Source organism: Musca domestica, unplaced genomic scaffold (genome assembly GCF_030504385.1).
Source record: "Musca domestica strain aabys unplaced genomic scaffold, Musca_domestica.polishedcontigs.V.1.1 15, whole genome shotgun sequence".
In the NCBI taxonomy this organism is placed as follows: domain Eukaryota; kingdom Metazoa; phylum Arthropoda; class Insecta; order Diptera; family Muscidae; genus Musca; species Musca domestica.
The window spans coordinates 10,436,282-10,464,225 of NW_026712207.1; the positions used below are offsets into that span (position 1 = coordinate 10,436,282).

General features: G+C 34.7%; 1 protein-coding gene across 2 annotated transcripts in view; it reads left to right on the forward strand.

Moving 5' to 3' along the window:
• LOC131800320 (gonadotropin-releasing hormone receptor) overlaps positions 1 to 27,944 on the forward strand; it is an 84,598-nt gene that overhangs the window by 2,668 nt on the left and 53,986 nt on the right. For both annotated transcript variants that reach the window (XM_059119652.1, XM_059119651.1), the window contains exon 2: positions 15,837 to 16,978. In XM_059119652.1, coding sequence (XP_058975635.1) covers positions 16,160 to 16,978 — 819 coding nt within the window. In that variant the 5' untranslated portion in view covers positions 15,837 to 16,159. The remainder of the gene's footprint in view (positions 1 to 15,836; positions 16,979 to 27,944) is intronic.

Here is a 27,944-nt window from a genome sequence, read left to right on the forward strand (position 1 = left end):
AAATGCCACTTTTAAGGATCGACAGAGCCACAAATATGATATACAATAAATAAGGACCCATCTAACATGGATTTTTTAAAGAATGTTTTTCAATGACCATCTGATGTGGATTTCTTAAATAATATATCTTGTAAAGGATCACATAGGCAAGAAAAGTGGACTTTTTACAAAAAAAAAAATTAGGGGTTTACGTAAACAACAGAAGGAGTGGACCGAATTTGCCCATCTCTGAACTAGATCTAAGTTTGATAATATTACAAAGCACCAAGTTTGGGCAAAATACGATAGTTCCTTCGAAAGTTATCGTGCGCACCAGCCAGACAGATGGACGGACGAACATCGCTAGGTCAACTCCAAATGTCCTGAAACGGATTTGGTCCAAAGAGACCTAGGTTCTAAAACCGTTATTTCGATGACGATGAAAATGGAGAGACGGACGGACAGACAGGACGGACATGCATAAATCGACTGAGAATGTGATTCCATAAAGATAGATAGATAGATAGATAGATAGATAGACTCAGATGTATGACCCAATTGGACTGGAGGTTAAGAACCTCGAACATTTGACTCTAAATCATTCAATGTCCAACTTCTAAAATCGTTGTATTGAAAATGGGTAATGCCGTCCCCACATTTAAATACATATTTGACATTTTGAGTTTTCTGAAGGTTATAAGCTCTCTTTCTCCGATAATTCCCTATTCTAGGTATCTTAATGCCCAAAACCTTGTTCAGAGCCCACTCACACTCCTTACATGCGTATATCCTGTCTTTATGTAGTCTAAAGGAAATTAGCCACCATTAATAAGAAAACAAAACACAAATCAATTTTATGTTTATTTGACATTTCGTAGAAAATATTTGAAATTTAGACATTTATCTATTTCCAACTTCTTAATTTCAATATTGTTTTCCCAAATTATTTTCGTTTCTTTCGCCAAGGAATTGATTATTTCTATTTCAATCATTTGGTTCCTGGTATCTTAAAAATAATCAATAAAATCCCCAATTGTCCATTCATAATATTGCAACAGAATTATTTTTAAAAGAACAGCCTCCTCATAATCTCAGGAGCATTCAAATAGATTTGAAAGAAAATTGGGGTCTTTTATGTCCTTTTCCAGGAAATGTTTGTAAGGACTCAATGACCAAACTGAAATAATGTTTTCAGAATTATATTTTTTTAATTATTTCCTTTGTTTTGCTTTCCATTTTTTTAAGTTTTCAGAGAATGGATAATAGGCCATATTTTTTCATCAAAAAAAAAAATTGTTGCTTCTCTCCATATTTATTTATTGCACAAAAGGAAACCCTCCCACTCAAAAAGAAACGCTGCAATAATATTGGAAAGAAAAACAGTTTACGTATCCCAAGAAGATTTCCAAATGTATTGCCTATTTGCCAGAAAAAAAATGTGGAAACATAATTCAATTGAAGAGTGTTTTTTAAAGTCAGTATATGATATTTAATAAAAAAAAAAAGTAGACAATAAAATTAAATAACTTCTCTCTTTCTGTTTCAAGGAAATAGTCTTTTAAAGATGGATAAAAGGGCAAAAATTCTTCTTTAAATCTCATTCATATGAAAAACACAATATGAGAGGGAAAATTTTTAGCCAGAATTGAAAAGGAAATATTCAGCTCTGTAATAAAAATTATCACTACGATATTCGGTCATAGCAAAAAATAAATAAAATCAAATAAAATTAAATTTCTTAATTCCGAAAAAATCTCATAAAAAACCTCGCCGCACACTGCCATTTTGATGGGGTTTGTGTATTGGATAAAGGATACCCACATCTTTATATTGCATACTTTTCTTTTGAAGATGCTGTGATTGTCCTTTTTTAACCTTTTCTTCTTTTTCCAGTTGACTCGAACCAATTTCCCGACTTATGTGGAATTTCAATATGGAAAAACTCTTTTTCACGAAAAAAAATCTTATTGTTGCATTTTCCCACTAATAGCCAAGTGATTTGCGTCAGTCTTCTTTTATGAACTCGCACAAAGCATTGATGATTTCCAAAGAAATTCAAGGTTTCGATATTGAGATTGGCCTTCTTGGAAAGTTTTACATTAAAAGTGTACGAAAAATAAGAAATTGTACTTAATTTGGTGGCAATGGCATTGGGTGAATGGACGTAATTTTTTTTTTTTTTTTTTTTGTAAGATTGAGATATGTGGGTGATTTGGTACTAAACGGTACCAAATTGGAACCATCAGTATTGTGGGAAAATGGAATTCTCTGTTGAGATTTAAGGTTCTATTGAAATTTCGTAACATAAGGTAGGAAAAGTACTAAAATCTAAAATGTACCAAATTGTATACTACTGGTATTGGGTGTACTAGTAGTACGAAATGGTACTAGGTGTTACAAATTATTACAACATTGATACCTCCGGTTTTGCTTGAATCGTTAGAACAAAAAAAATTGGAATTCTCCAATGTAGGGTGATTTTGATATTTCGCACCATAAAGTACAAAAAGTACCAAGAGGTGCCAATTTCTTTACCATTGGTATTTGGGTAACTGATTGAGCAAGAGGATGAAAATTTGACGATAGCGTCATTTTTGGTTGAAAGGGTCGAAAAATGAGGGCCGTTTGTGTCATAAGTGTAGTAATAGTAGTAAATTGTACTAAATTTTATAAAAAAAATTGTACGAAAGTGTACTAAAAACCACTAAATTGAACAAAAGAACTAAAATCTGTATTTTTGGGCTCACATCCTAATCCTTTACAGCTAAACTATTGAAGTTCCGCATTAAGGTTTTTACAGGTGACCCTTATGCCAAAGTTCACAAACTTAGTCCAATCAAGTAGAATTTTTAAATCAAATCTGTACCACATTTCGAAATGATCGCTTTTATAGTACAATTTTTAAAAGTACCAAAACCAATGATTTTGGACAGAAATCCGGTACCTTTTGGTAAAAAAAATTTAATATCACGAATTTAAAATGTCCTGTAGAGTTCAGTTGAAAAAATATTTCAACAAGATGAAGCTTGTACTATTATGCAAAAAATGGTACTCTTAACCATGGTACTTTTTTGATAGAAATGGGTATTAAAAGTTAAAAAGTACCAATGAGAAACAGAGGAAGCTATTAAAAGTCGTACTAAAAGTTTCTAAAGAATTTTGGAAATTTTCTGCGAATTTCAATTGAAAAATGTACCAGAGTAATCCACACGAAGGAGAAGCAATCGAATTTTGAAAGTTGGAACGATGGTTACAGGTCTGGTTTAAAGAATTTGAGAATGGTAGACTGAAGAATAGAACCAAAGGGATAGTAAACACAACATTATCTTAAAAAGGCCTGAAAACTATTTTGTTTACAAGTGAATTCTGTACTTAAAAGTTGAAGTTTCGTATTTAGGTCGCGATGGGTACAAAGGCACGAAATAAAGTAGAGTATTTGGAAGAAAAAAGTGTGCTAATGGTAAAAAGTACAAAAGAGTAGAGCTAGAATTTTGTAATTTGACACAGGAATCACTTCAATTGTGAAAAGATCTCAAACGATAGGGTGTGGAGAAAATCGCAGCAAAATGATATAAAATTCACCTAATTGTACAAAAGTATTTAAAACTATGTTTTGGTGTCAACATAACGCAGTTTTAAAACTAGAATATTCAAATTTAATATATAAGTTAGTAGTATTGTAAGGCATGAGATTAAGATGAGTTTTTGAAAATTTGTACAAAATAATGTACTAAAAATCTGAACTCTAAACATAAATTATACGGCGAAATATGTACAAAATATTCAGGATGGTACATCATTGAGATCGAGCCCTAAAAATATTCAAATATATACAATTATAGCTCAAAAATACCTCATAAAATATAAATTAAATACTTGCCAGTTTCTAGCTTTGTTAGAGCCTTAAACATTATTCTTTGTTAATCTATGATCATACCTCTTAAAGACACTTGAAAAATTAATGATTTTACCTTTTAAAGATACAAAAATAATGGTAAAAATATATTTTTTACAAATCTAAGATAAAGGTAGAGCCTAAACAAATTCGTTAAAATACTACGATTCTGCTAGAGCTTTAAAAACCTACGATTCTGACAGAGCCTTAAAAATAGTAAAAAATAGTAGTTATTAAAAATGCCAATTTTATAGCTCTAATAGGCCTCTAAAAATATTCTTTAAAAAACACGGTTATAGCTTTTGGTTGACATTCAAAATAATGTTCTCAAAAAATGCACGCTTTAACCTCAAAAAAATATTCTCTGATAGAACCCCAAATCTAAATCTAAAAAATCAAAAACAAATATTCTTTAAAAAATTTACGATTCTGATAGAGCCTCAAAAAATAGTCTTTAAAAGTCCACGATAAGGGCATCACAACAATTTTTAAAAAAAATCAAACCTCAAACATTCATTAAAAATCCCTGATTACTTGAAAAATCCCCCATTACAGCCTCAACAGCTATTATTCAAAAATTCACGATTTCAGCCTTTAAAAAATCTTCTTCAAAATTCGAGGTAAGAGTTCAAACAAGTCCATCAAAACAATCTAAAATTCCCAGATTATAACCTCCGAAGTGTTCTACTATTAGAGCCACAAAACTTATTTATAAAAATCCACGATTAGAGCCGCTCGAATTATTCTCCAAAAATCTAAGATTAGACTCTCAAAAATACTCTTCAAAAATCCACGATTGCAGCCTAAAAATACACCCTCTAAAATCCACGATTGCAGCCTAAAAATACACCCTCTAAAATCCAAGATTGCAGCCTCAAAAGATACTCTCCAAAAATCCACGATTGGAACCTCAAATAATATTCTTTAAAAATCCACGATTCAGGCAGAGCCTTAAAAAATATAGCCCAAAAACTTTAAGAATTCACATTTAGACCATGATCCATGATTAGGCCCTTTATTCTATGAAAAATCCACGATTACATCCTCAAAATATATTTTCTATAAATCCACGATTAGAACCTCTGAACATATTCCTCAAGAATTCGTGAATATAGCCTCCAAAATATTTTTCAAGAATACACGATCTTAAAAAAAAATATATTAAAAAATCCACAAGTCTGGCAGAGCTTCAACAAATATTCTTAAAAAAAATCGCCATCCCTCAAAAAATATATTCTTCAAAAATTCACGAGCCTCAAAACCATTTTAAAAAACTTACGATTACAGCCTCAAAACTAATTTTGAAAAGCTCACGATTGCAGCCTCAAAAATATATTTTTTAAAAAAATCCACGATTACAGCCTCAAAAATATTTTGAGGCGTATTTAGCCCCAAGAATATTTTTTTAGAGGCTAAGATTATATCCTCCAAAATATTCATATAAAAACCACTTTAAAGACAAAGCCGCTCAAAAAAATATCCTTAAAAATCCACGATTGCAACCTCAAAAATTTTCTGTGAAAATCCAGGATTCAGACAAAGCCTTTGAGGCAAAAAAAAAAAATGTTTCGTCAAAGAATTCCGGATTAAAGCTCCAAATCCGCAATTCACCATATCTGTGAATATAGCCTTCAAAATATTTTTTATCAATCCACGATTAACCCTTTATATATATATATATATATATATATATATATATATATATATATATATATATATATATATATATTTTTTTTTTTTTTTTTTTTTTTTTTTTTATCGACGATAATAGGAACCCTTTTTATATAAATTTAGTTTTTAAAAATATGGTTGTTTTACCGCAAATCCCCCACTTCAAATCTACTGCATTAAAAAGATAAATGAAACATTGTCCACAATTACTTCCCAAGAATTGTGATTATATAAAAATAAATATAGAGTTCCATACGATTCCCCTGGTTGTTCTGTTGTTTCAAACAATTTCCTTAACAAACTGCCATAATTTAATCACTCGGAGATAAATCGAATTAAACAAAGTTTATTATTTTTTTCATGTCTGCCAACCAACCAACAGCCAATGATAATAATAATAGATAATAGTTGTAATATAAATAATTGTAATTTGTAATTAAAGCGTTATTAAAATGTTAATTACATTTAATAACTCATGAAGCGCGCTCTAGTAAATATGAGTTCTGTAGATTAGGGATGCCGAGGGGGAAAAAGTAATTTTTTTATTATATTTTATTACTCATAATTGGATTTAATTTCGTTATACATTTTTTTTTTTTTTCAAATTTTTATTTTCATTCCTGTAATCAAAATTCCAAATCACCAAAGAATTCCCAATTGCCATCCCTATCTTTTAATGTTATCGATTAAATTCCCTTGCTGTAATCCGATACCAATGTAGCATCAAAGTTCAAATTTTACACATTTAAACGGTTGTGGCCGACCATGTGCCTGACAGTCATTTTTATTTTTTTTTTTTTGCTTTTTTCAAAGCCAACTTCTGTGTACCGATCAATTATCTCGATTAGTTGATGACTGTGAGAGTTATTAGATTTTCAATTTCATTTCAGCCAAACCGGTTAGAATAGTGACCCAATGCCAATTTGAACTTCTTCTCTCTCGCCACAAACGGTAGTTAGTTTTGCTTATTAAACAATTTTGTCCGTTTTTTTTTTTTCATTTCATTTTCTTTAGTCTTTTATTTGGTTCATTTTTTTTTTTTGTTGTTGTGGTACTTTAAATGAGCCCAGTCACACGATATATTGACTGTAAAACAATAATCGTTTGTTAACGACCAAAGCCAACGGGTATTGAAACGTGCCTCACTTAATTATCGTTACAAATCCATTTTTGATTTAGCAGGAGGAAGTTGGTGAAGTTGTTGATTATTTTAGGTATTGGAAGGGATTGGGTGGGCGATAATTCAGAGAAGAAGAGTTTATGATATGTCGAAATGGAAACGGAATTCATAAAATAAATTTAGTACCAAAGCTTTGAAAGTATTTGAAAATATTTTTTTCCGAATCCATCCCTGCCGAAATATTTTTCAAAATTCCGTGATTTCAACTCAAAGAATCCATCTGGAAATATGGTTTAATAATCTACGGCTAGAGACCTACAAAATAATTTTTAATACTATACGATTAGAGCCTTTAAAAATATTATTTACTCTTTTTAAAGAAAATGTTAAAAAGTGCGCGATGAACCATATGAAGTCGACCGAAGTATACCTCTTCATCTAATACAGAAAAAAGAAAAATAAAAAAAATATTTTTAAAAAATCCACGTTTATTGATACATCCGAAAAAAAATATATTTTTAAAAAATCCACGTTTATTGATACATCCGAATAAAAATATTTTTAAAAAATCCACGTTTATTGATACACCCGAAAAAATATTTTTAAAAAATCCACTTTTATTGATAACCCAGAAAAAAATATTTTTAAAAAATCCACGTTTATTGATACATCCGAAAAAATATTTTTAAAAAAAATCCACGTTTATTAATACATCCGAAAAAATATTTTTAAAAAATCCACGTTTATTGATACATCCGAAAAAATATTTTTTAAAAAAAATCCACGTTTATTGATACATCCGAAAAAATATTTTTAAAAAATCCACGTTTATTGATACATCCGAAAAAATATTTTTAAAAAATCCACGTTTATTGATACATCCGAAAAAAAATATTTTTAAAAAATTCACGTTTTATTGATACATCCGAAAAAAATATTTTTAAAAAATCCACGTTTATTGATATATCCGAAAAAAATATTTTTAAAAAATCCACGTTTATTGATATATCCGAAAAAAATATTTTTAAAAAATCCACGTTTATTGATATATCCGAAAAAAATATTTTTAAAAAATCCACGTTTATTGATATATCCGAAAAAAATATTTTTAAAAAATCCACGTTTATTGATACACCCGAACAAATTTTTTTTAAAAATTTATGTTTATTGATAACCCAGAAAAAATATTTTTAAAAAGTCCACGTTTATTGATAACCCAGAAAAAATATTTTTAAAAAGTCCACGTTTATTGATAACCCAGAAAAAATATTTTTAAAAAGTCCACGTTTATTGATAACCCAGAAAAAATATTTTTAAAAAGTCCACGTTTATTGATAACCCAGAAAAAATATTTTTAAAAAATCCACGTTTATTTATACATCCGAAAAAAATATTTTTAAAAAATCCACGCTTATTGATACACCCGAAAAAATATTTTTAAAAAATCCACGCTTATTGATACACCCGAAAAAAATATTTTTAAAACATCCACGTTTATTGATACACCCGACAAAATATTTTTAAAAAATCCATGTTTATTGATACATTCGAAAAAATATTTTTAAAAAGTCCACGGTTATTGATATATCCCAAAAAAATATTTTTAAAACATCCACGTTTATTGATACACCCAAGATTAAAAATGAAGTTCCCATTTTAAATGATTAAAATCTAAACCAAAATCGAGCAACGTATTATGCCCCAACAAATTTATCTTCTATCCCATCTGGAATGTCCTTGCTAAATGTGCATTAAGGAAACGATTAAAAAATTTCAATTAAAAAAACTTAGTTTTCAAGCTGACAAAAAATATTCAAAAAGTTTTAAAACTTATTTCAACTATTTTGCACTACCATATTTCTGGTGCGATGGAGAGAAAATTTGAAAACTATCTGGCAATAACATACATTGCAAGTATTTTTCGCAATAAACTGTTTGGTGTGTGGTCAAAAAGTTTGGTTAACCATTTTATTTTAGTTGCAGTTGCCAACTCGAGTTGTATCCCCGGGCATTAGCAACGAAAGAGTTGGCCATCATTACTGGTTGTTACACACAAATATACAAGAATTCTGCATTTTATTATGTACATATTTGCCTTGATTAAAAGGGGCCAAAGAGAAGAACACCGGAAAGGTCATACTACCTATCAGAGGTGGAATTTCCATATAGTGGGCGGTTTCTTATTAAATTGAGAGGAAAAGTTCCACCTTTTAAATTTTTTGAATTTCCTTGGATTACGTTGATTCCTTGGATTGCATTGATTTTAGGTATATAGCACCTTCGACAATATTGCAAATAAAAACACGAGGATTGCCTTTGGGTCCCTTTTGGTCCTTTTTTTTTAAATGGTTAAAAACTCCCCTTAAACGTGGTCGTAGCTTGGCAAAATATTCTACAAAATTATTTGTCAATTCTACTGTAGAACCTTGAAGGCGTCAAAGCCGAAGTCTTATTTAAACGCCAGGAATTCATATTATATATTGGAGAGACATTTTAGGGTTAAAGCCGTACTTTGTGTGAATTTTTACAAAAATCTATTATTAAGCATCATTTTAAAAGGATGACGGCAGAGACAAATATATTCTGCATCAAATTTCACTATAAGTCATCAAAGAAAAGAAACATTTCCACTGCATATCGGCAAATATTTGCATTAATTTCCCAAAAAGAATCAAAAATATTTCCTATTCTTTTAATAAATTTTTCAAGGAGTTCTTATCGAGTTGACAACAAAGATAAGAACTCCTGAAAAGACATGTCTACTACCCTACCAGAGTTGGAATTTCAATATTGTGATGTATTCCGTTTTCATGGGTTTTAAGTGCTGCTTATTTATGGGAGCCCTTTCCAAATGGGTTACCTAGACAGAAGTTCCTGTAAAAGACCGCTATAGGGAGCAGAAGTTTGGGAATCCTCCTGTCTCTAGAATGCCTTGAAAACGTCTTCTGTCTATAAACGATCTTGATACGATCGTCTGCACACAGAAAACTCTTAAAGGATCTCCTGTCTATAGAAGACCCTTAAAGGACCTTCTGTCTATAGGATACTCTGTCTATAGAAGACCCTTAAAGGATCTTCTGTCTATAGAAGACCCTTAAAGGATCTACTGTCTATAGAAGACCCTTAAAGGACACTTAAATGACCTTAAAGGACCCTTAAATGACCTTAAAGGACCCTTAAATAACCTTAAAGGACCCTTAAAGGGTCCCTACTGTCTAAGAAGACCCTTAAAGAACCCTTAAATGACCTTAAAGGACCCTTAAAGGATCCTTGAAGGATCTTCTGTCTATAGAAGACCCTTAAAGGATCTTCTCTCTATAGAAGACCCTTAAAGGATCTTTTCTCTCTATGTCTACAGAAGATCCTTTAAGGATTTTCTCTCTATAGAACCCTTTAAAAGATCTTCTGTCTATAGAAGAACCTTAAAAAGATATTCTCTGGAAAATCCTGAAAAGATCTTCTCTCTTCAAAAATTATTAAATAAGGACTTATAAGAAGATTTTTTTCATAGAAGACTTTTGAGAGGTATTCTGTCTTTAAAAGACATTCAAGAGCTCTGGTATTCATAGAAGACCTTTGGAAGGTCATTCGTCTAAAAAATACCTTTCAAAGTCTTTTGTGGATGGAAACCCCTTGAGGTGTCTTCCGCTAAATAATGTTGTCCCACTCTAGATGATATCATAACAACCAATAGCAATTTTGTAGTTTTCCCATTAGCAATTTTGTTGCTATTCGCAACCGCTACTGCTCATAGTTGTACATAACAGTATAGAAATGCCTTGTAGGTTCTCCAAACGCAACATTCATCGCGGCATAACACACAAATTTTAAAATATGATGAACCAGCTCTTGATAGACAACACACTTCAAAGGCTACCAACCGCGAAAACTATTTTCCCACACCTCCCCCTCAATTTATTAAGCACGGTTGCGGAATAGTAGAGTAAATACAGATAACCCTGCAAGAATACGATTCAAGCCGAAACTTTTCACAGACATTTAAGGGAGGTTTCTCTCCCAAACTTTAATGCAGATAACTAAAACCAAACAAAAACAAGCTATGTTTTAATACCGTTTTGAAGGAAATTGAAAATTTTCAAAAAAAAAATCCGTAAAAAAATACCCTTCAAATGAAACCCCTTATATGAGGGCTATACGAAGACGTGGACCTGCATACGCGATTTTTTGTCATAGGCTGTAGTACCCATTACGAATTTCAATTACGAAATTTTAAACAACTCCGGTTAATATCATCAAAATACCGAATATCGGAAATATATGGGGGTTATACTAAGACTTGAACCTGCATACGCGATTGCCATAGGCAAATTTGAAATAATTGTGGTAAAAAATATTCCTTAAATCATCAAAATACCGACTGTTGGGTGGTAGCGTTATATGGGTGCTATATGAATACGTGGACCTATATGACCCATTTACAAACTTAACCTGCATGTTGGCAAAATACACATGCGTGCAAAATTTTAGCCTTCTATCTCAGTTCGTTCAAAAGATAGCCTGATTACAACAGTCAGACGGACATCGCTACATCGACTTAGAATGATCAAGACTATACGAAACCGTCACACGCTGCCCTAATGTTCCTCTGCGGTATTTTGGTCCATTCCCGGCGAAGCGCTTGCTTGAGGTGATCGACACTACGGTATTTTCTATTGCCAACCTTTCTTTCCAAAATACTCCAGACACAATAGTCCAAAGGATTGGTATCCGAAAATTTTGGTGGCCATTGCGCGCTGGAAATGAAGCGAGAGACCTCATTTTGTAACCATTCTTGGGTGGCGCGTGCTGAGTGTCCAAGGTCAAAATGTTTGCGTGCCCAAGGCTTTATTCTGATGAGACGGTCGATTAATACGAACGGAGAGCGACCATCGCCTGTTATGGTGGCCCACATTATCACCATGGCCGGCGCTTGAGTTCTGGTGGCCAATCTAAGGTGCACATTTTCAGCTGACTTCTTTGGCAAGTAAACACGATCATTTTGTTTGTTTACAAAATGCTGGACAGCGAATGTTTTCTCATCGGAGACGGAGAAAACCAAATTCGGCAGTTCACCACTTTCGGCCAAGCGAAGCAACTTTTTAGCTCATTTGAGCCTATTTTCTTTCTGTTGCGGTGTAGTTCTTGCACTTTTAGAATCTCAATGGCGTAGCAAAAAAATCTTAGAAAAGCGGTCATTAAATATTTCGCTTTTAAATCCCAATTATTGTAGTTTCAATTGAGTGGATTAATCCTCTACATGTTTAAAAAAAATCCTCCATGTTCCATCTGTGTCTCTCAAGTGCCATCTGTGTCTCTACGTTTCCTTTCAAAGTTTGTTGAAAACTTAATGGCCATTTGTGGTTAACCATGTTGTAGAGACTACTTCGGTGATATCGTCAAAGAGAAATGAACACAGACAACAACAACGACACTGACATGCCACTCTCATTTAAAGGCTCTAACCAATTTTGCGGTTGTTGTGTCCTTGCAGCAAACTTGTTTCCTCGATGGGAAATCATTGATATCTAAGAGGCCAGGCATATGCAAATAGAAACCGCTTAAAGTGTACGGAAAAGGAGAAACGCAAGTTGAGGATGGTTAGAAATTGAGAAAGTAAATGCAAGAGACTAATTGGTATCAAATAATGGAATTGATAGAATCAATTTAATTGGGGGTTTACTCAGAATATCATTAGGGTTCCAAAAAAAATAAAATAACCATACCCCAATAAGAAACGACAGAACAATGATGAGATCCACAGTCACCAATGCAGGATAAGAAATTTTAGATATTTTGAAGGAAATGTTTCTAACCACACTAGCCTATTTAATTAAATTGATAATTTTTTTCAATCTTTGCTACTAACTACTCTCTGATATATATTCTTTAGCCGTAGTCTTTTGCAATTGTGATTGCGAATACTTTCGTTCTAATAGAGGTAAATTGGTCATGGTTGGAAGAGATTAATTAATTAAGATGCTAACAGTTTTTATGAAATTATGACCTAGGTATATTGAGTATTTGGTATTCCAATAAGGACCAAAATTGCTGAAACTGCAGAGATTTCGAAAATGTATATGCGAATTACATTGAACAAATTTTTTCGTAATGGTTGCTTTTGTTCTGAGGCAGAGAGACTTGGTGTATTTTCCTGAATATAGTTGCTACGGAGTGCATATTATGGCTGTGGGTAACAAGTACAACAAATCGGATGAACAATATATATGGATCTGAACCGATCTTCACCAAATTTGGCACACTGGCTTCTAGACTCAATTCGTAAGTGCCAAATTCCATCCCATTTGGAAAAATATTAGACGTTTAGTGCACAATAAAAAGGTAAATCGGACGAAGTTATATATGGGAGCTATATCCAAATCTGAACCGATCTCGATAAAATTTAGCAAAGGTATTTCTGAGCTCTATTTGATATATTTCCCCAAATATTGTTGTTACAGAGTGCATATTACGGCTTCGGAGGACAAAAATAACAAATCGGATGAACAATATATATATACATATTTTCAGACCTAATCTGGTTGTATGTGCAAAATTCCATTCCATTCTTTTTGGGCTGATATTACACGTTTGGTGCATAATAAAGGCAAATCGGACGAAGACATATTTGGGAGCTATATCTAAATTTTGACCGATTATCTCAAATTTCAATAGGGTTCGTCCTTGGGCCAAACAAATGATTTTTGCAAAATTTCATCCGGATAGGGCAATAAATGCGAACTGTACTTTGTTTACAAAATTACATGGACAGACGGACGGACATGCATAAATGACTCAGAATGTGATTCTATGCAGATCATCAAAAGGAATTATGGGTCTATCTCGTTTCCTTTTGCCTGTTACAAACAAATGCACAAAGACATAATACCCTGACCACCTTGTGGTGTAGGGTATAAACAGTCAAATTCAAAAGTAACAAAGCAGAAAGTTCGGCCGGGCCGAACTTTAAATAAAATGAATAAAATCCGTTAAAATCTTAAAAATACCGAATATAGCCATTATATTGGGGTGTAAACGAGACGTGGTGAATAATGTAGCAAAAATCATCGAAATGCCGAATACCGTTATATCTGGGTTGTAAAGGTTGTAGTTCTTATTATGAACTTCAAATACGAAATTTCAAACAATTTCGGTGAATATTATACCCAAAATCGTCAAAATACCGAGAATATAGGGATACATGTGGCCTATACGAAGACCTGGACCTGCATAGATAATTTTTTGTCATAGACTGTAGTACCCATTGTGAATTTTAAATACGAAATTTGAAACAACTCCGGTGAATAATGTCCGTTAAAAAATGTGGTTTAGAAAATGTGGACTGACATGACCGACATACACATGTGTGCAACATTTTAGCCTTCTATCTCAATTTTTTTTCAATTGCTTCCAACCACAATTTCTGTTTTTTTTTTTAGATTTTAAGTACTTTCATGAATTTTTAAGAATATATTTCTAGGAATTCCCTTTTTATAAATCAAGTTTTTTCGAGTATAAGGTTCTTATAAAATAGTGTAAAAATGTGTGTATTTTTTAGAAATATTTCAAGGACCTCCCTCCAAAAATTGTGAATTTTTTCGAGGACTTCCTCGCAAAAATCTATGCAAATAAAAGAGAAGTGAAAATAACGGAATAAGCTATAATTTTGATTGAATGAGAGTCACTGATGGATTGCAGGATAGATGTATCAAAAAGTTTTGGGAAATTCAAACTTTAAGGTTACGAAAAGTTCTAAAATGGTACAAAACTTCTAAAATGGTACCTCTTGGTATTATGTGGACGGATAGAGCTAAAAACTTGAAATTTTGTATGAGCATCTAGGATGGAAAGTATATTTGATATATGAAGGTGGTTTGCTGGTATTTGCTGGTATCTAAAATTGAGGTATGGAGGTGGTTTTAGAAAAATGTATTATGATTGTACGAAATGTACTAAATAGTACTACATTTGGTATTGGGTGTAGGGATTGGGCTGAAATCCTAAGATTTTACATAAAGTCTCTGCTGGTATAATAAATTGAGGTATGGAGGCGGTTTTGGAAATGTGTACTATAATTGTACAAAAAGTACAAAGTAGTACTTAATTTGGTATTGGGTGAAGGAATAGTGCTGAAATCCTTAAATTTCATATTCAGGTCTCTGTTGGTTTCTGAAATTGAGGTATGGAGGTTGTTTTGGAAATATGTACTATGATTGTACGAAAAGTACTTAATTTGGTAGTGGATGAAGGGGTAAGGCTGGAATACTTAAATTTTATATTCAAGTCTCTGTTGGTATCTGGGATTGAGATATGGATGTGGTTTCGTAAATATGTACTATAATTGTACGAAAAGTACTGAATGGTACTTTATGTGGTATTGGATGGAGGAATAGAGCAGAAACCGGTCTAGGATTGAGATATGAAACGGTTTTGAAAATCAGTACTAAAATTATACGAAAAGTACTAAATGTTACTTATTTTGTATAGAACCAGAATCTCTAAGTTTGATATTATGGTCTCTGTTGGTCTATTATTCTTACCGAAAAAGGAAAAACGTGAATAATTTATAAAACCTTGAAGCTCTGAAAGTTTATGAATGATATATGAAGTTTTGATTAATAAAAAGGCCTAACACGGACTGTTGGAACGGATCTAAAATTTTAAGGTGGACTTTTCGCTGAAGAAGTATCGGACACTTGCTAATAAAAAACCTTTGAGAATATTTCTCAGGGCTCTTCTTTGTGGATTTTTAATAATATTCCCTTTTTTAAAAATTACAACAAACTCGTGTTTACTTGTTCTACATTATGAAATTATTATTATTTTTTTTTTTAATAATTTCCATTCGTCTCAAGGCCTTCTTCGGAGGCATACGAAACGATTACTGTACTTTTCAAGCACTTGACAAATTGCAATTGCCCACATCATACTTTCGTTTTGAATCGAATGCATTCGTTAATGACATTAAAATAGAAAAAAGAAAAATTAAATACCCACAAACACACACACACACACACTACTCACTTAGCCTACATTGCCGGTGCAAAGAAGTCAAAGTAATTAAAAGTATTTTTCCAGTATTTCAATTAAATTGCAATTCGCAAAACTATCTGGTAAAGGCAATCCATTGGCATTTAAAAAATAATGAATGTTTTCTATTTGCATTTATTACAGGAATATTCTGCGAAGTGCAGTTTGAAGGCCTGGCTGAACAGTGAATGGCAGCAGCAACTACTGGTGCCGCCGCCGATGGTGAAAAAAACCACCCCATTGCAAGCGAAAAATAAAACCAACAAAGCCCAAAGGTCAGCAATTGCATGTGGAGGGGCGAGCTTCCGGCCAGCAGTTTTACTAGCCTAGTCTCACAAAATACATTCGGAATAAAAAGGGAACAAAACAACCCAGAAACGACTTCCTCTGCCTCGGGAGCATAAATTCATATAAATCAAAAATGTCAATTTCCACAAGCCAAGTGTAAAAGTTTCTGCGGCGATAAAATGAATCTGAACATCCTTACCCCCCAAATGGAACGGGTGCCGGCCATTGATGAGATAATTCATGTGGCCAGTGGCCTAACAACGAACTTTACCCGCAATGTGTTTGGCATAGCCAATTCCACAATGAAACTATTAAATAGCCCTGCGAATGACACCAACTCCGCCACCATATCTCCACCCCTGTCAGACATGAGTGATAATAGTGGGGATACAACGATAACCACGACCACCGCCCGTCACTGGCTACTGCATGAGGGATATTTGGTCAACAGCAGCTATGCCTTTCTCACCAATCTGTCGTACACCAAACCCCATGTCTATGTCCCCGCCAGCACTCTGCCCGCCATTGAAGATGACGAAATACGACTGGAACATGCCCCTCAACTATCCAAATCGGCCATGATTAAGGTTTACGTTTTAAGTTTGATGGCCCTCTTCTCACTGCTCGGCAATGTGCTTACCATGTGGAACATTTACAAGACCCGCATGGCCAGACGCAATTCCCGTCACAGTTGGAGTGCCATCTATTCGTTGATATTCCATCTCTCGATTGCGGATGTTTTGGTAACTGGCTTTTGTATAATCGGTGAGGCGGCCTGGTGTTACACCGTCCAGTGGCTGGCCAATGAGCTGACCTGCAAACTGGTGAAGCTGTTTCAAATGTTCAGCCTGTATTTGTCCACTTATGTGCTGGTCCTAATTGGCATAGATCGTTGGATAGCTGTGAAGTATCCGATGAAGTCGCTGAACATGGCCAAGCGATGTTATCGTCTGCTGGGTGGAACGTATATCCTGTCGTTTATTCTGAGTTTGCCACAGGTGAGTAAAGAAGGATTTTAAGGATAATTCAAATAAAATAGGAAAAAACAGACCTCTTCAGAAGATCCACTTTTCCCAATGAAAAAAGTGCCTCATTAACTGAGGCCCCTCGGATTTTTTTCTATAGAAAAAAAGTGCCTCATTAACTGAGGCCCCTCGGATTTTTTTCTATAGAAAAAAAGTGCCTCATTAACTGAGGCCCCTCGGATTTTTTTCTATAGAAAAAAAGTGCCTCATTAACCGAGGCCCCTCGGATTTTTTTCTATAGAAAAAAAGTGCCTCATTAACTGAGGCCCTTCGGATTTTTTTCTATAGAAAAAAAGAGCCTCATTAACTGAGGCCCCTCGGATTTTTTTCTATAGAAAAAAAGAGCCTCATTAACTGAGGCCCCTCGGAATTTTTTTCTATAGAAAAAAAGTGCCTCATCAACTGAGGCCCCTCGGATTTTTTTTCTATAGAAAAAAAAGTGCCTCATCGACTGAGGCCCCTCGGATTTTTTTTCTATAGAAAAAAAAAGTGCCTCATCGACTGAGGCCCCTCGGATTTTTTTTCTATAGAAAAAAAAGTGCCTCATCAACTGAGGCCCCTCGGATTTTTTTTCTATAGAAAAAAAAAGTGCCTCATCAACTGAGGCCCCTCGGATTTTTTTTCTATAGAAAAAAAAGTGCCTCATCAACTGAGGCCCCTCGGATTTTTTTCTATAGAAAAAAAGTGCCTCATCAACTGAGGCCTCTCGGATTTTTTTCTATAGAAAAAAAGTGCCTCATCAACTGAGGCCTCTCGGATTTTTTTCTATAGAAAAAAAGTGCCTCAATAACTGAGGCATCTCGGATTTTCTTCTATAGAAAAAAATGTCTCATTAAATGAGGCCTCTCGGATTTTCTTCTATAGAAAAAAATGTCTCATTAAATGAGGCCCCGGATTTTTTTCTATAGAAAAAAATGCCTCACTGACTGAGGCCCCGGATTTTTTTCTATAGAAAAAAATGCCTCACTGACTGAGGCCCCGTATTTTTTTCTATAGAAAAAAATGCCTCACTGACTGAGGCCCCGGATTTTTTTCTATAGAAAAAAATGCCTCACTGACTGAGGCCCCGGATTTTTTTCTATAGAAAAAAATGCCTCACTGACTGAGGCCCCGGATTTTTTCTATAGAAAAAAATGCCTCACTGACTGAGGCCCCGGATTTTTTTCTATAGAAAAAAATGCCTCACTGACTGAGGCCCCGGATTTTTTTTGCTATAGAAAAAAATGCCTCACTGACTGAGGCCCCGGATTTTTTTGCTATAGAAAAAAATGCCTCACTGACTGAGGCCCCGGATTTTTTTCTATAGAAAAAAATGCCTCACTGACTGAGGCCCCGGATTTTTTTTCTATAGAAAAAAATGCCTCACTGACTGAGGCCCCGGATTTTTTTCTATAGAAAAAAATGCCTCACTGACTGAGGCCCCGGATTTTTTCTATAGAAAAAAATGCCTCACTGACTGAGGCCCCGGATTTTTTTCTATAGAAAAAATGCCTCACTGACTGAGGCCCCGGATTTTTTTCTATAGAAAAAAATGCCTCACTGACTGAGGCCCCGGATTTTTTTCTATAGAAAAAAATGCCTCTCCGACAGAGGCCTGATTTTTTTCTATAGAAAAAAATGCCTCTCCGACAGAGGCCTGATTTTTTTCTATAGAAAAAAATGCCTCTCCGACAGAGGCCTGATTTTTTTCTATAGAAAAAATGCCTCTCCGACAGAGGCCTGATTTTTTTCTATAGAAAAAAAATGCCTCTCCGACAGAGGCCTGATTTTTTTCTATAGAAAAAAATGCCTCACTGACGGAGGCACCGCTCACTAATGGAGGCCCCGGATTTTTTTCTATAGAAAAAAATGCCTCACTAATGGAGGCCCCGGATTTTTTTCTATAGAAAAAAAAATGCCTCACTGATGGAGGCCTGATTTTTTTCTATAGAAAAAATTGCCTCACTGATGGAGGCCTGATTTTTTTCTATAGAAAACAAGTAAAAAAACTTTAAGTTCGGCCGGGCCAAACTTTTAATACCCTCCACCTTAGGGTAAAAGAAACATTAGAAGAAATGTGGCAAAAACCATTAAAATGTCGATTATGGGGAGGTACCGTTATATGGGGGCTATACCAAAACGTGGACCTATAATTACAATGTTTCGCCACCGGAGCTGGAACCCATTATGACCAACAAATACCGATTTTCAGACAAATCCGTGAAAAAATGTGGTAAAAAAACTAAAATACTAAATATCGGGAGGTACCTTTATATGGGGGCTATACCACAACGTGGACATGCAATGTTTTGCCACACGCTCAGGGACCCGCTATGACCTACAAATACCAATTTTAAGACAAATCCGTGAAAAAATGTGGCATAAATCATCAAAATACCGAATATCGGGAGGTACCGTTATATGGGGACTATACCAGAACGTGGACCAATATATCTCATTTTCAATACCAACCATCCTAGACACAATGCAAATAGCTCTGCTAAATTTTGGAGCTCTACGTCAAATAATGTGGGCTGTATCGTGATTTCAACAGACAGACAGACGGACAGACAGACAGACGGACATCGTTAAATCGACTTAGAATATTATGCTGATTATGAATATATATACTTTATGGGGTCTAAAACGAATATTTAGGGATGTTACAAACGGAATGACAAAGTTAATATACCCTCCTTTCCAAGGTGGAGGGTATAAAAATGCCTCACTGATGGAGGCCTGATTTTTTTCTATAGAAAAAAAATGCCTCACTGATGGAGGCCTGATTTTTTTCTATAGAAAAAAAATGCCTCACTGATGGAGGCCTGATTTTTTTCTATAGAAAAAAAATGCCTCACTGATGGAGGCCTGATTTTTTTCTATAGAAAAAAAATGCCTCACTGATGGAGGCCTGATTTTTTTCTATAGAAAAAAAATGCCTCACTGATGGAGGCCTGATTTTTTTCTATAGAAAAAAAATGCCTCACTGATGGAGGCCTGATTTTTTTCTATAGAAAAAAATGCCTCACTGATGGAGGCCTGATTTCTTGCTATAGAAAAAAAATGCCTCACTGATGGAGGCCTGATTTTTTTCTATAAAAAAAAAATGCCTCACTGATGGAGGCCTGATTTTTTTCTATAAAAAAAAAAAATGCCTCACTGATGGAGGCCTGATTTTTTTCTATAGAAAAAAAATGCCTCACTGATGGAGGCCTGATTTTTTTCTATAGAAAAAAAATGCCTCACTGATGGAGGCCTGATTTTTTTCTATAGAAAAAAAATGCCTCACTGATGGAGGCCTGATTTTTTTCTATAGAAAAAAAATGCCTCACTGATGGAGGCCTGATTTTTTTCTATAGAAAAAAAATGCTTCACTGATGGAGGCCTGATTTTTTTCTATAGAAAAAAAATGCCTCACTGATGGAGTCCTGATTTTTTTCTATAGAAAAAAATACCTCACTGATGGAGGCCTGATTTTTTTCTATAGAAAAAATGCCTCACTGACGGAGGCCTGATTTTTTTTCTATAGAAAAAAATGCCTCTCTGACAGAGGCCCGATTTTTTTCTATAAAAAAATTGATTTTTTTTCTTTGGATACCTCTCTGACAGGGGCCTGATTTTTTTCTATAGAAAAAATGCCTCTCTGAAAGAGGCCTGATTTTTTTCCATAGAAAAAAATGCCTCTCTGAAGGAGGCCCATGCCCACCAGCATCTCATAGATATTTATCTCCCCTGTGGAGCCTTTACAACTAAATTCCAATTAATCAAATCGCAACAGGACACCAAACCCCATTCGACTTGCCGACACCCCCTGTGGCGGCAAGCAGCATAATGAATTTGATGTTGTCGACAAATTAAATCTATTAAGAATCCTAATCGAAAATAAACCAAACCATTTTTGGCATTTCTGCGAATGTGGTTGCCACAATCGAGGATATTTTCGAATTAATTATTTTGTCAACAAATTTTGTGCCCTGCGGTAGCATCCATAAGTTTAATTGTTAGTAGATGCAGAATGCAATATTGATATTACAAATTGACTAAATTGAGAAATAATTCCGAGAATTTGAATAAATTTTTATTTGGTCAATTGAACACCTACGGCAATACATTTTGTGTATTTTTATATTAGAATGTCAATTTGGGAATCTAATTTTATTATTTGTGTTTGCCACCAGTGATGCTGTAATTTGTTGTTATTAAATATAAATACATAATAAATATATTTATGTATATTAAAACAAATTAAAGAGTATCAGTCGGTATTGCCGAAGTATGTATACCCTTACCCAATGTTCCATTATTTAAATATTTAAATATTATTATTTAAATACATTCTGACATCTGTTATGATTATTCAAATTTTTGACCCTCTATGTTGTAGGTTCCGAAGGAATGGGCCAATATTGTCCATTTCGTATCGGATGTAAATAAATGTGATACAAATATTGAGACGTGCCAGGTTATGTTATAGATATGTCATAATTTTCAAAAAAATATGTTAAAATGTGAGTGAGGTGCCAGATATAGTCGATCGAAGTATTCCATTTTCACATTTCATCTAATACAGATAAAAATATTGGTATAGCCGAAATTACAAAAAAAGCGAACATTTATATCAAAGTTTATGCGAAATCATAAAATTCGATAAATTACATATTCATACCAGATTTCAGGTTGAGAGAAATATTTAGAGATAGGAAGTTGTAAAGAATCGCTGACATGTTTCGCAAGTTTTGACAGATAAATGAATTGAAAATTGTAACCCTTTGTGGGTGAGGTACCAGAAGGGGCTCGCAGATATATATCATCTTCACAAGAGATCTTGCTTTAGCAAAAATTGTTGGTTGTTCGAAATTTGAAGAGAGTTGAATGCCTTTTTTTTGCTTGTTTTTCAAAACCTTGAACCCTATGTGGGGAAGGTGCCAGAAGAAATGGTTCTATCTCTACCATCTTTATAATAGCTCTTGTGTTGATGGAAATATTGAGATGTACCAAGTCTGAATGGAATCGGATGGTAATTTCGCGTTTTATGAGCTTCATGGATATTCAAAATGTTGACCTGTTTGGGGGAGGTAACAGAAGGGGTGGGCCGATAGATCCCATCTTCATAGCAGATCTGGTGTTAGTTGAAATAATGTGAAATATAAAGAGTACCGGAAGCATATTTCGGATTTTAATCGTTTTGGTTATTCAAAACGTTGACCCCTTGTGGGGGAGGTGCCAAAAGATGTGGTCCGATCTTTACCTAAAGATGGTAGAAGAGATTTTATGCCGATAGAAATTTTGGGCTGTGCCAAGTCTGAATGTAATCGGATGTTAATTTCGGGTTTTATGATATGGATATTCGAAATTTTGACCCTTTGTGGGGAAGGTACGAGAAGGAGTGGACTGATATGTCCCATCTTTTCAGCAGATCTTGTGTTAGTTGAAATAATAAGATGTGTGAACTATGAAGAGAACCGGATGCTTATTTCGTATTTTATGATCGTTTTTGTTTTTTCCATACATCGACCCTTTTATGGGGGAGGAGCCAAAAAAAAAAAAAATGGTCCGGTCTCAACCAACAAGTTTGAATGGAATCGGATGTTAATTTCGCGTTTTATGAGCTTAATGGGTATTCAAAATGTTTGTGGGGGAGGTACCAGAAGGAATGGTACGACCTCCACCATCTTCATAAAAGGTCTTGTGTTGATAGAATTATTGAGATGTGCCAAGTCTGAATGGAATCGGATGTTAATTTCGCGGTTTTTGAGCTTCAAGGATATTCAAAATTTTGACCCACTGTATGGGAGGCACCACAAGGAGTGGACCGATATATCTCATCTCCACAGTAAAACTTGTGTTAGTATAAATGATGAGATGTGTGAAATATGAAGAGAAGAGGAAGCTTATTTCGGATTTTATGATCGTTTTGATTATTCAAACCTTTGACCCTTTGTGGGGGAGGTGCCAGCAGGAATGGTCCGATCTCTACCATATTTATAACAGATCTTGTGTTGATAGAAATATTGAGATGTGCCAATTCTGAATGGAATCGGAAGTTAATTTCGCGTTTTATTAACTTCATGGATTTTCGACATTTTGACCCTTTGTGGGGAAGGTACCACAAGGAGTGGACCAACATATACCATCTTAACACCAGACCTTGGATTACTAAAAATATTGCGATATGTGAAATTTGAAGACAATCGGACACTTCCATCACATTATATAAGTTATAATTATTCAAAATTTTGACCCTTTGTGGGGGAGGTACTTGATGGTGTGGATCGATATTGTCCATTTTCTCAACAGACCGAGCAGTGATGCAAATATTAGGATTTGCAAAGTTGAAGCAAAATCGGATTATCCTTTCTCTTTCTGTGCAGTAAAATATTTTTATTTTTTTTTAAATTGCGACCTTTTGTGGGGGAGGTACCAGAAGGAGATGGAAAGATATTGCCCATTTCCGAACTCGATCTAAGTTTAATAATAATATTCCGTTGCGCCAAGTTTGTATCAAATCGGAAACTCTCTTCGAGGGTTATCGTAAACATCAGCCAGCCCGATATGCAGCCGAACGGTCGAACATCGCTAGATCGACTCCAAATGTCCAGAAACGGATTTGGACCAAAGCGTCCTAGGGTCTATACCCGTTATTATGATGAGGCAAGTTATGTCCAAATCAAATGAGGTAGTGTACATATAGCCATGTCTGAAGGTATAAAAATTAGGGAGATTTTCTAATATTCTCGTGTTTTTCAAAGAGGAGTAATTTGCTAGTGCTCCCACATAAAACTTGTACTCTTGGAGCCCCCCTCTTACGAGTATTTCTCAGCTGCAAATAAAATCGAGCAAATCGGACCTCTTATCCTGACATATCGAACAGAAAACGATATTCCGAAATTTTAGGAACTGTGGGTCCAACCTAAGATGTCCTCATGCTGGGAACAGGACTCTTGGAGCCTCCTTCTTACGAGTATTTCTTAGCCGCAAGTAAAATCAAGCAGGTGGGAGGTCTTATTGTGAGATATTGCGCAAAAAAACGGTATTCCGAAATTTTAGGAAATTTGAGGTCAAATTATGTTGTCCTCACCTAAGACATCCTCATGGTGGAAGCCTTACGGAACTGAAAGCTAGTTTTCCTTTTTTAACTCTGTATCCTTTTTGCTCTTAAAAAATATTGTAACACCCACCAGCAACTTTTGCGAACAAAATAAATCTTTATGCTTTTTTCCTTTGCAAAAAAAGAAGAGAAAAAATAAATTCTAGCCACCGGCATTTTTTTGGCAAGCACTCGTTGCATATTCAATTAAAAACAGAGGAAGAGAAAACGAGAGAGAGAGAGAGCGCATTTTACAAAGGTACCCAAAAGTTGGCATGTGTCCTATAATGCTTATCCTTTTTTTTAAGGATCTAATGGATGGATGGTGCAAAAAACACGGTGTTCTTTTACTGGCCTCAAAACATTTTTTTTCTTAATTGTATTAACTGGTCGGCTGTGATTATTTTTTTAGGTCCCCACTCAAAAAAATATATTCAAGGTCTTAGCAAGGAGCTTGGTGGAGCTCAGTAGCCAAATAAAAAAAAAATATTAAATAACAAAATGTATAAGCTTGGTAAAAAAATAGGAAATGAAAGAATAACGGAAACAAAGACAACGAAGAAGAAGCAAAAACAAATGTTGCAAAAGTTTGTTGCTGTTTGTTTTATGATTTTTATGGCATTTAAAGTTTTTTTCTCTATCCTCCACCAGATAGGGTGGGAAATGTAAAGATAGCATTTTACGAGTTATGCAACATTAAAATAAAGGACAATTGGGATTGCTGTGCTGTGCCAAAGGGCAACAATTGTGAGAAGCATGAAATATAGAGAAAAAACAAAAAAACAAATGTCGACTGTAATCATAATTTTTATTCTAATAACATTTGTCCGGCGAGTATAATTCTGGGAATATTAAAGGTTTAGAGCAGGAATGATTGTATATAAAACACATCTGCTTAATATGAAAACACGGAATGACCCTTCCAGCTCTTAGATGGTTATTTCTTCCGCGAAAACTTTATCATTCATTTTGAATGAGAGGGGGGGGGGGGGGGGGGGTTGGGAATAACCAGGGGAAATAATTGACACATAGTTGCTTAAAACTTCTCGTGAATTAACCCGAGTTGTTTTTATTTCAGATAGATGTTGTTGGTTTGTGAAAAGGATCAGAATATTGTAGACAAGTTGGAAAGTATCAGTAGGTTTACGTACAAATATATGCTCTATGACAGGGAATGATTTTCGAAAGCATTTGAGACTTCAGCTTCAGGTTTTCGACTGACCAAATATAGTCTCTTAAGAACTCGAAACGGCGAAACGGTATTTTCAAATTTTATAGTCGTGTCCCTGTTGATAGTTGGTTTGTAATAGAGAGGTGATTTTGAAAATGTGTACTACAAGTGCACGAAAGGTACCAAGTGGTACTATGTTGGGTACAATTTGGTATTACGTGCATAGACAGTGCTTGAAATCTAAAATTTGGCATTAGGGTCGCTGTTCATGTGTAGCCTCGACATATGGTTGTTTTTTTAGGAAATATGTACTATAATTGTTTAGTATTGAATATTTGATTACTGGCGGTATCTGTGTTTGAGATTCTGCGGTGGTTTGGAAATATATCCTATATTTGTACGAAAATTACTAAATTTGCTACAAATTGGTATTGTATGCACATATAGTGCTTGAAATCTAAAATTTGTTGTTTCGGTTGCTGTTCATGTGTAGTCTGGTCATATGGATCTGGTTTCTGAAATGTGTACTATAATTGTATGAAAAGTACTAAACTTGGTAAAGGAATAGAGCTGACATTCTGAAATTTGATATTTAGATAACTGTTGGTATTTGAGGTTGAGATTTGGCGGTGGTTTGGAAATACGTCCTATATTTGTACGAAAAGTACTAAACATCACTAAACTTGGTACTGAAACCGTCACACGCCGAATGTTGCTTTGCGGTATTTTGGCCCATTCCCGGCGAAGCGCTTGCTTGAGATGATCGACACTTTGGTATTTTTTAGTGCCAACCTTGCTTTGCAAAATACTCCAGACACAATAGTCCAACGGAATGGTATCCGGTGGCCATTGTGCGGTGGAAATGCGTGGTGCGTGCTGAGTGCGATGGTACTGAGTCCTGTTGGAATGTCCAAGATCTGCGCACAAAATGTTTGCGTGCCCAAGGCTTTAAATCAACCTTCAGAATATTTTGCCGATAATATTCGACATTTATTCTGATGCCACGGTCGATTAATACGAGCGGAGAGCGACCATCAGCTGTTATGGCCTCCCACACCATCACCATGGCCGGCGCTTGATTTCTGGTGGCCAATCGAAGATGCACATTTTCAGCTGACCTCTTTGGCAAGTAAACACGATCATTTTGTTTGTTTACAAACTGCCGGGCAACGAATGTTTTCTCATCGGAGACGGAGAAAACCAAATTCGGCAGTTGACCAATTTCATCCAAGGGAATCAACTCTTTAGCTCTTTTGAGTCTATTTTCTTTCTGTTGCGGTGTGAGTTCTGGCACGTTGTGGAATTTCAATGGCATTACACCGATCTCATTTTTCAATATTTGCCGAATGGAATATTGCAATATGTTCAGCTCACGAGCCATTTTTCGGCCACTGTGACGCGGGTTTCGTTCAAGTCGCTTCTTTACTTTTCGAACCATTTCTGCTGATGTTGCTGTTTTCTTCCGTCCGCTTCCTTGACATATGTCGGGCTACGCTACCAGTATCACGTAATCGGTAACGAGCGATGGTACGAGACACAAAATATTTATTCATTCACATTTAAATGTTGTTGTGGTTTTCCAGCCAAATATAAAGAAATCACACTATCACGCTTGAATTAAATTACGAATTACTATTTTTCTGGAAAATGCTCACCAAATTGCTTTTGTACGCTTGTGAACAATATAATGAGCTTTCACTGGAATAATTTTAACAAATGTCGGATGAATGGTTAGAAATGACAGTAGTCTGAAGCTGGTTGCAGTTTTTTCATCTCACCCTGTATTTGCCGACTTTCCACAGTTATTGTGAACATCAGCCGGCTAGATAAAAAATATTATTCAATCGACTTTAAATGCCCTGAAAGGGATTTCGTCTAAATTACATAGGCTGTAGAATTATTATTTTTATTACTGTATCAAATGATATACCCCCGTTTATAGTCATTATGCTGAGGGCATGAAAAAGGAAACAGTTTTGCAAAATGTTGACTTTTTCCCACTCTCCTATTTTTCTCATGAATTTTCATGTCTTCCTTCCTATATTTCCTTCCATCTCCATTTCGAATTGCCAAAAGCCGCTTAACTTTTATGCGGAAACTAATTTGCATAGCTTGTTGTTCAGGTATTCCTCCTTTATTCGATATTGCTCCTCGTCGATGGGGATTCAATGATTTTTGTTTTCTTTTTTTGCTTTGCTAATTATCCATATTTTCTTTATCTAACCAGCCAACGAAGCAATCATCAATTCGCTCTGTTAATTTTCCCCCAACAGCAAAGTGTTCGGATTTTGTTACAACTTTCCCATTCGAATGGACGACAATTGACTGGCCGTGACAATGTTAATAAATCTGACAACAGACGTTAATTAGACCGGAAATTAGTTCTGAGAATTATTCGTTCGTTTGTAGAATGTAATTAACAGCAATCATTAATTTGATGGTGCGTATTGATTAGCGGGTATTTTTCATTTAATCGATTGTGTCGGCAGGCTATTTTGAGTTGTAATATTTTTAAAGGGTTGTAATGCTGGACTGTTTTGCTACAATTTTTGGTTAAATTTTAAAAAGTTAAATAGTATCCGTCGGTTTTGCCGACAGATATGTACCCCTAGCCTTCAGTTATGATTATTCACACTGTTGACCCTTTATAGGGGAGGTTCCGAAGGAGTTGGCAAATATTGAACAATTCGTATCTGACCTAA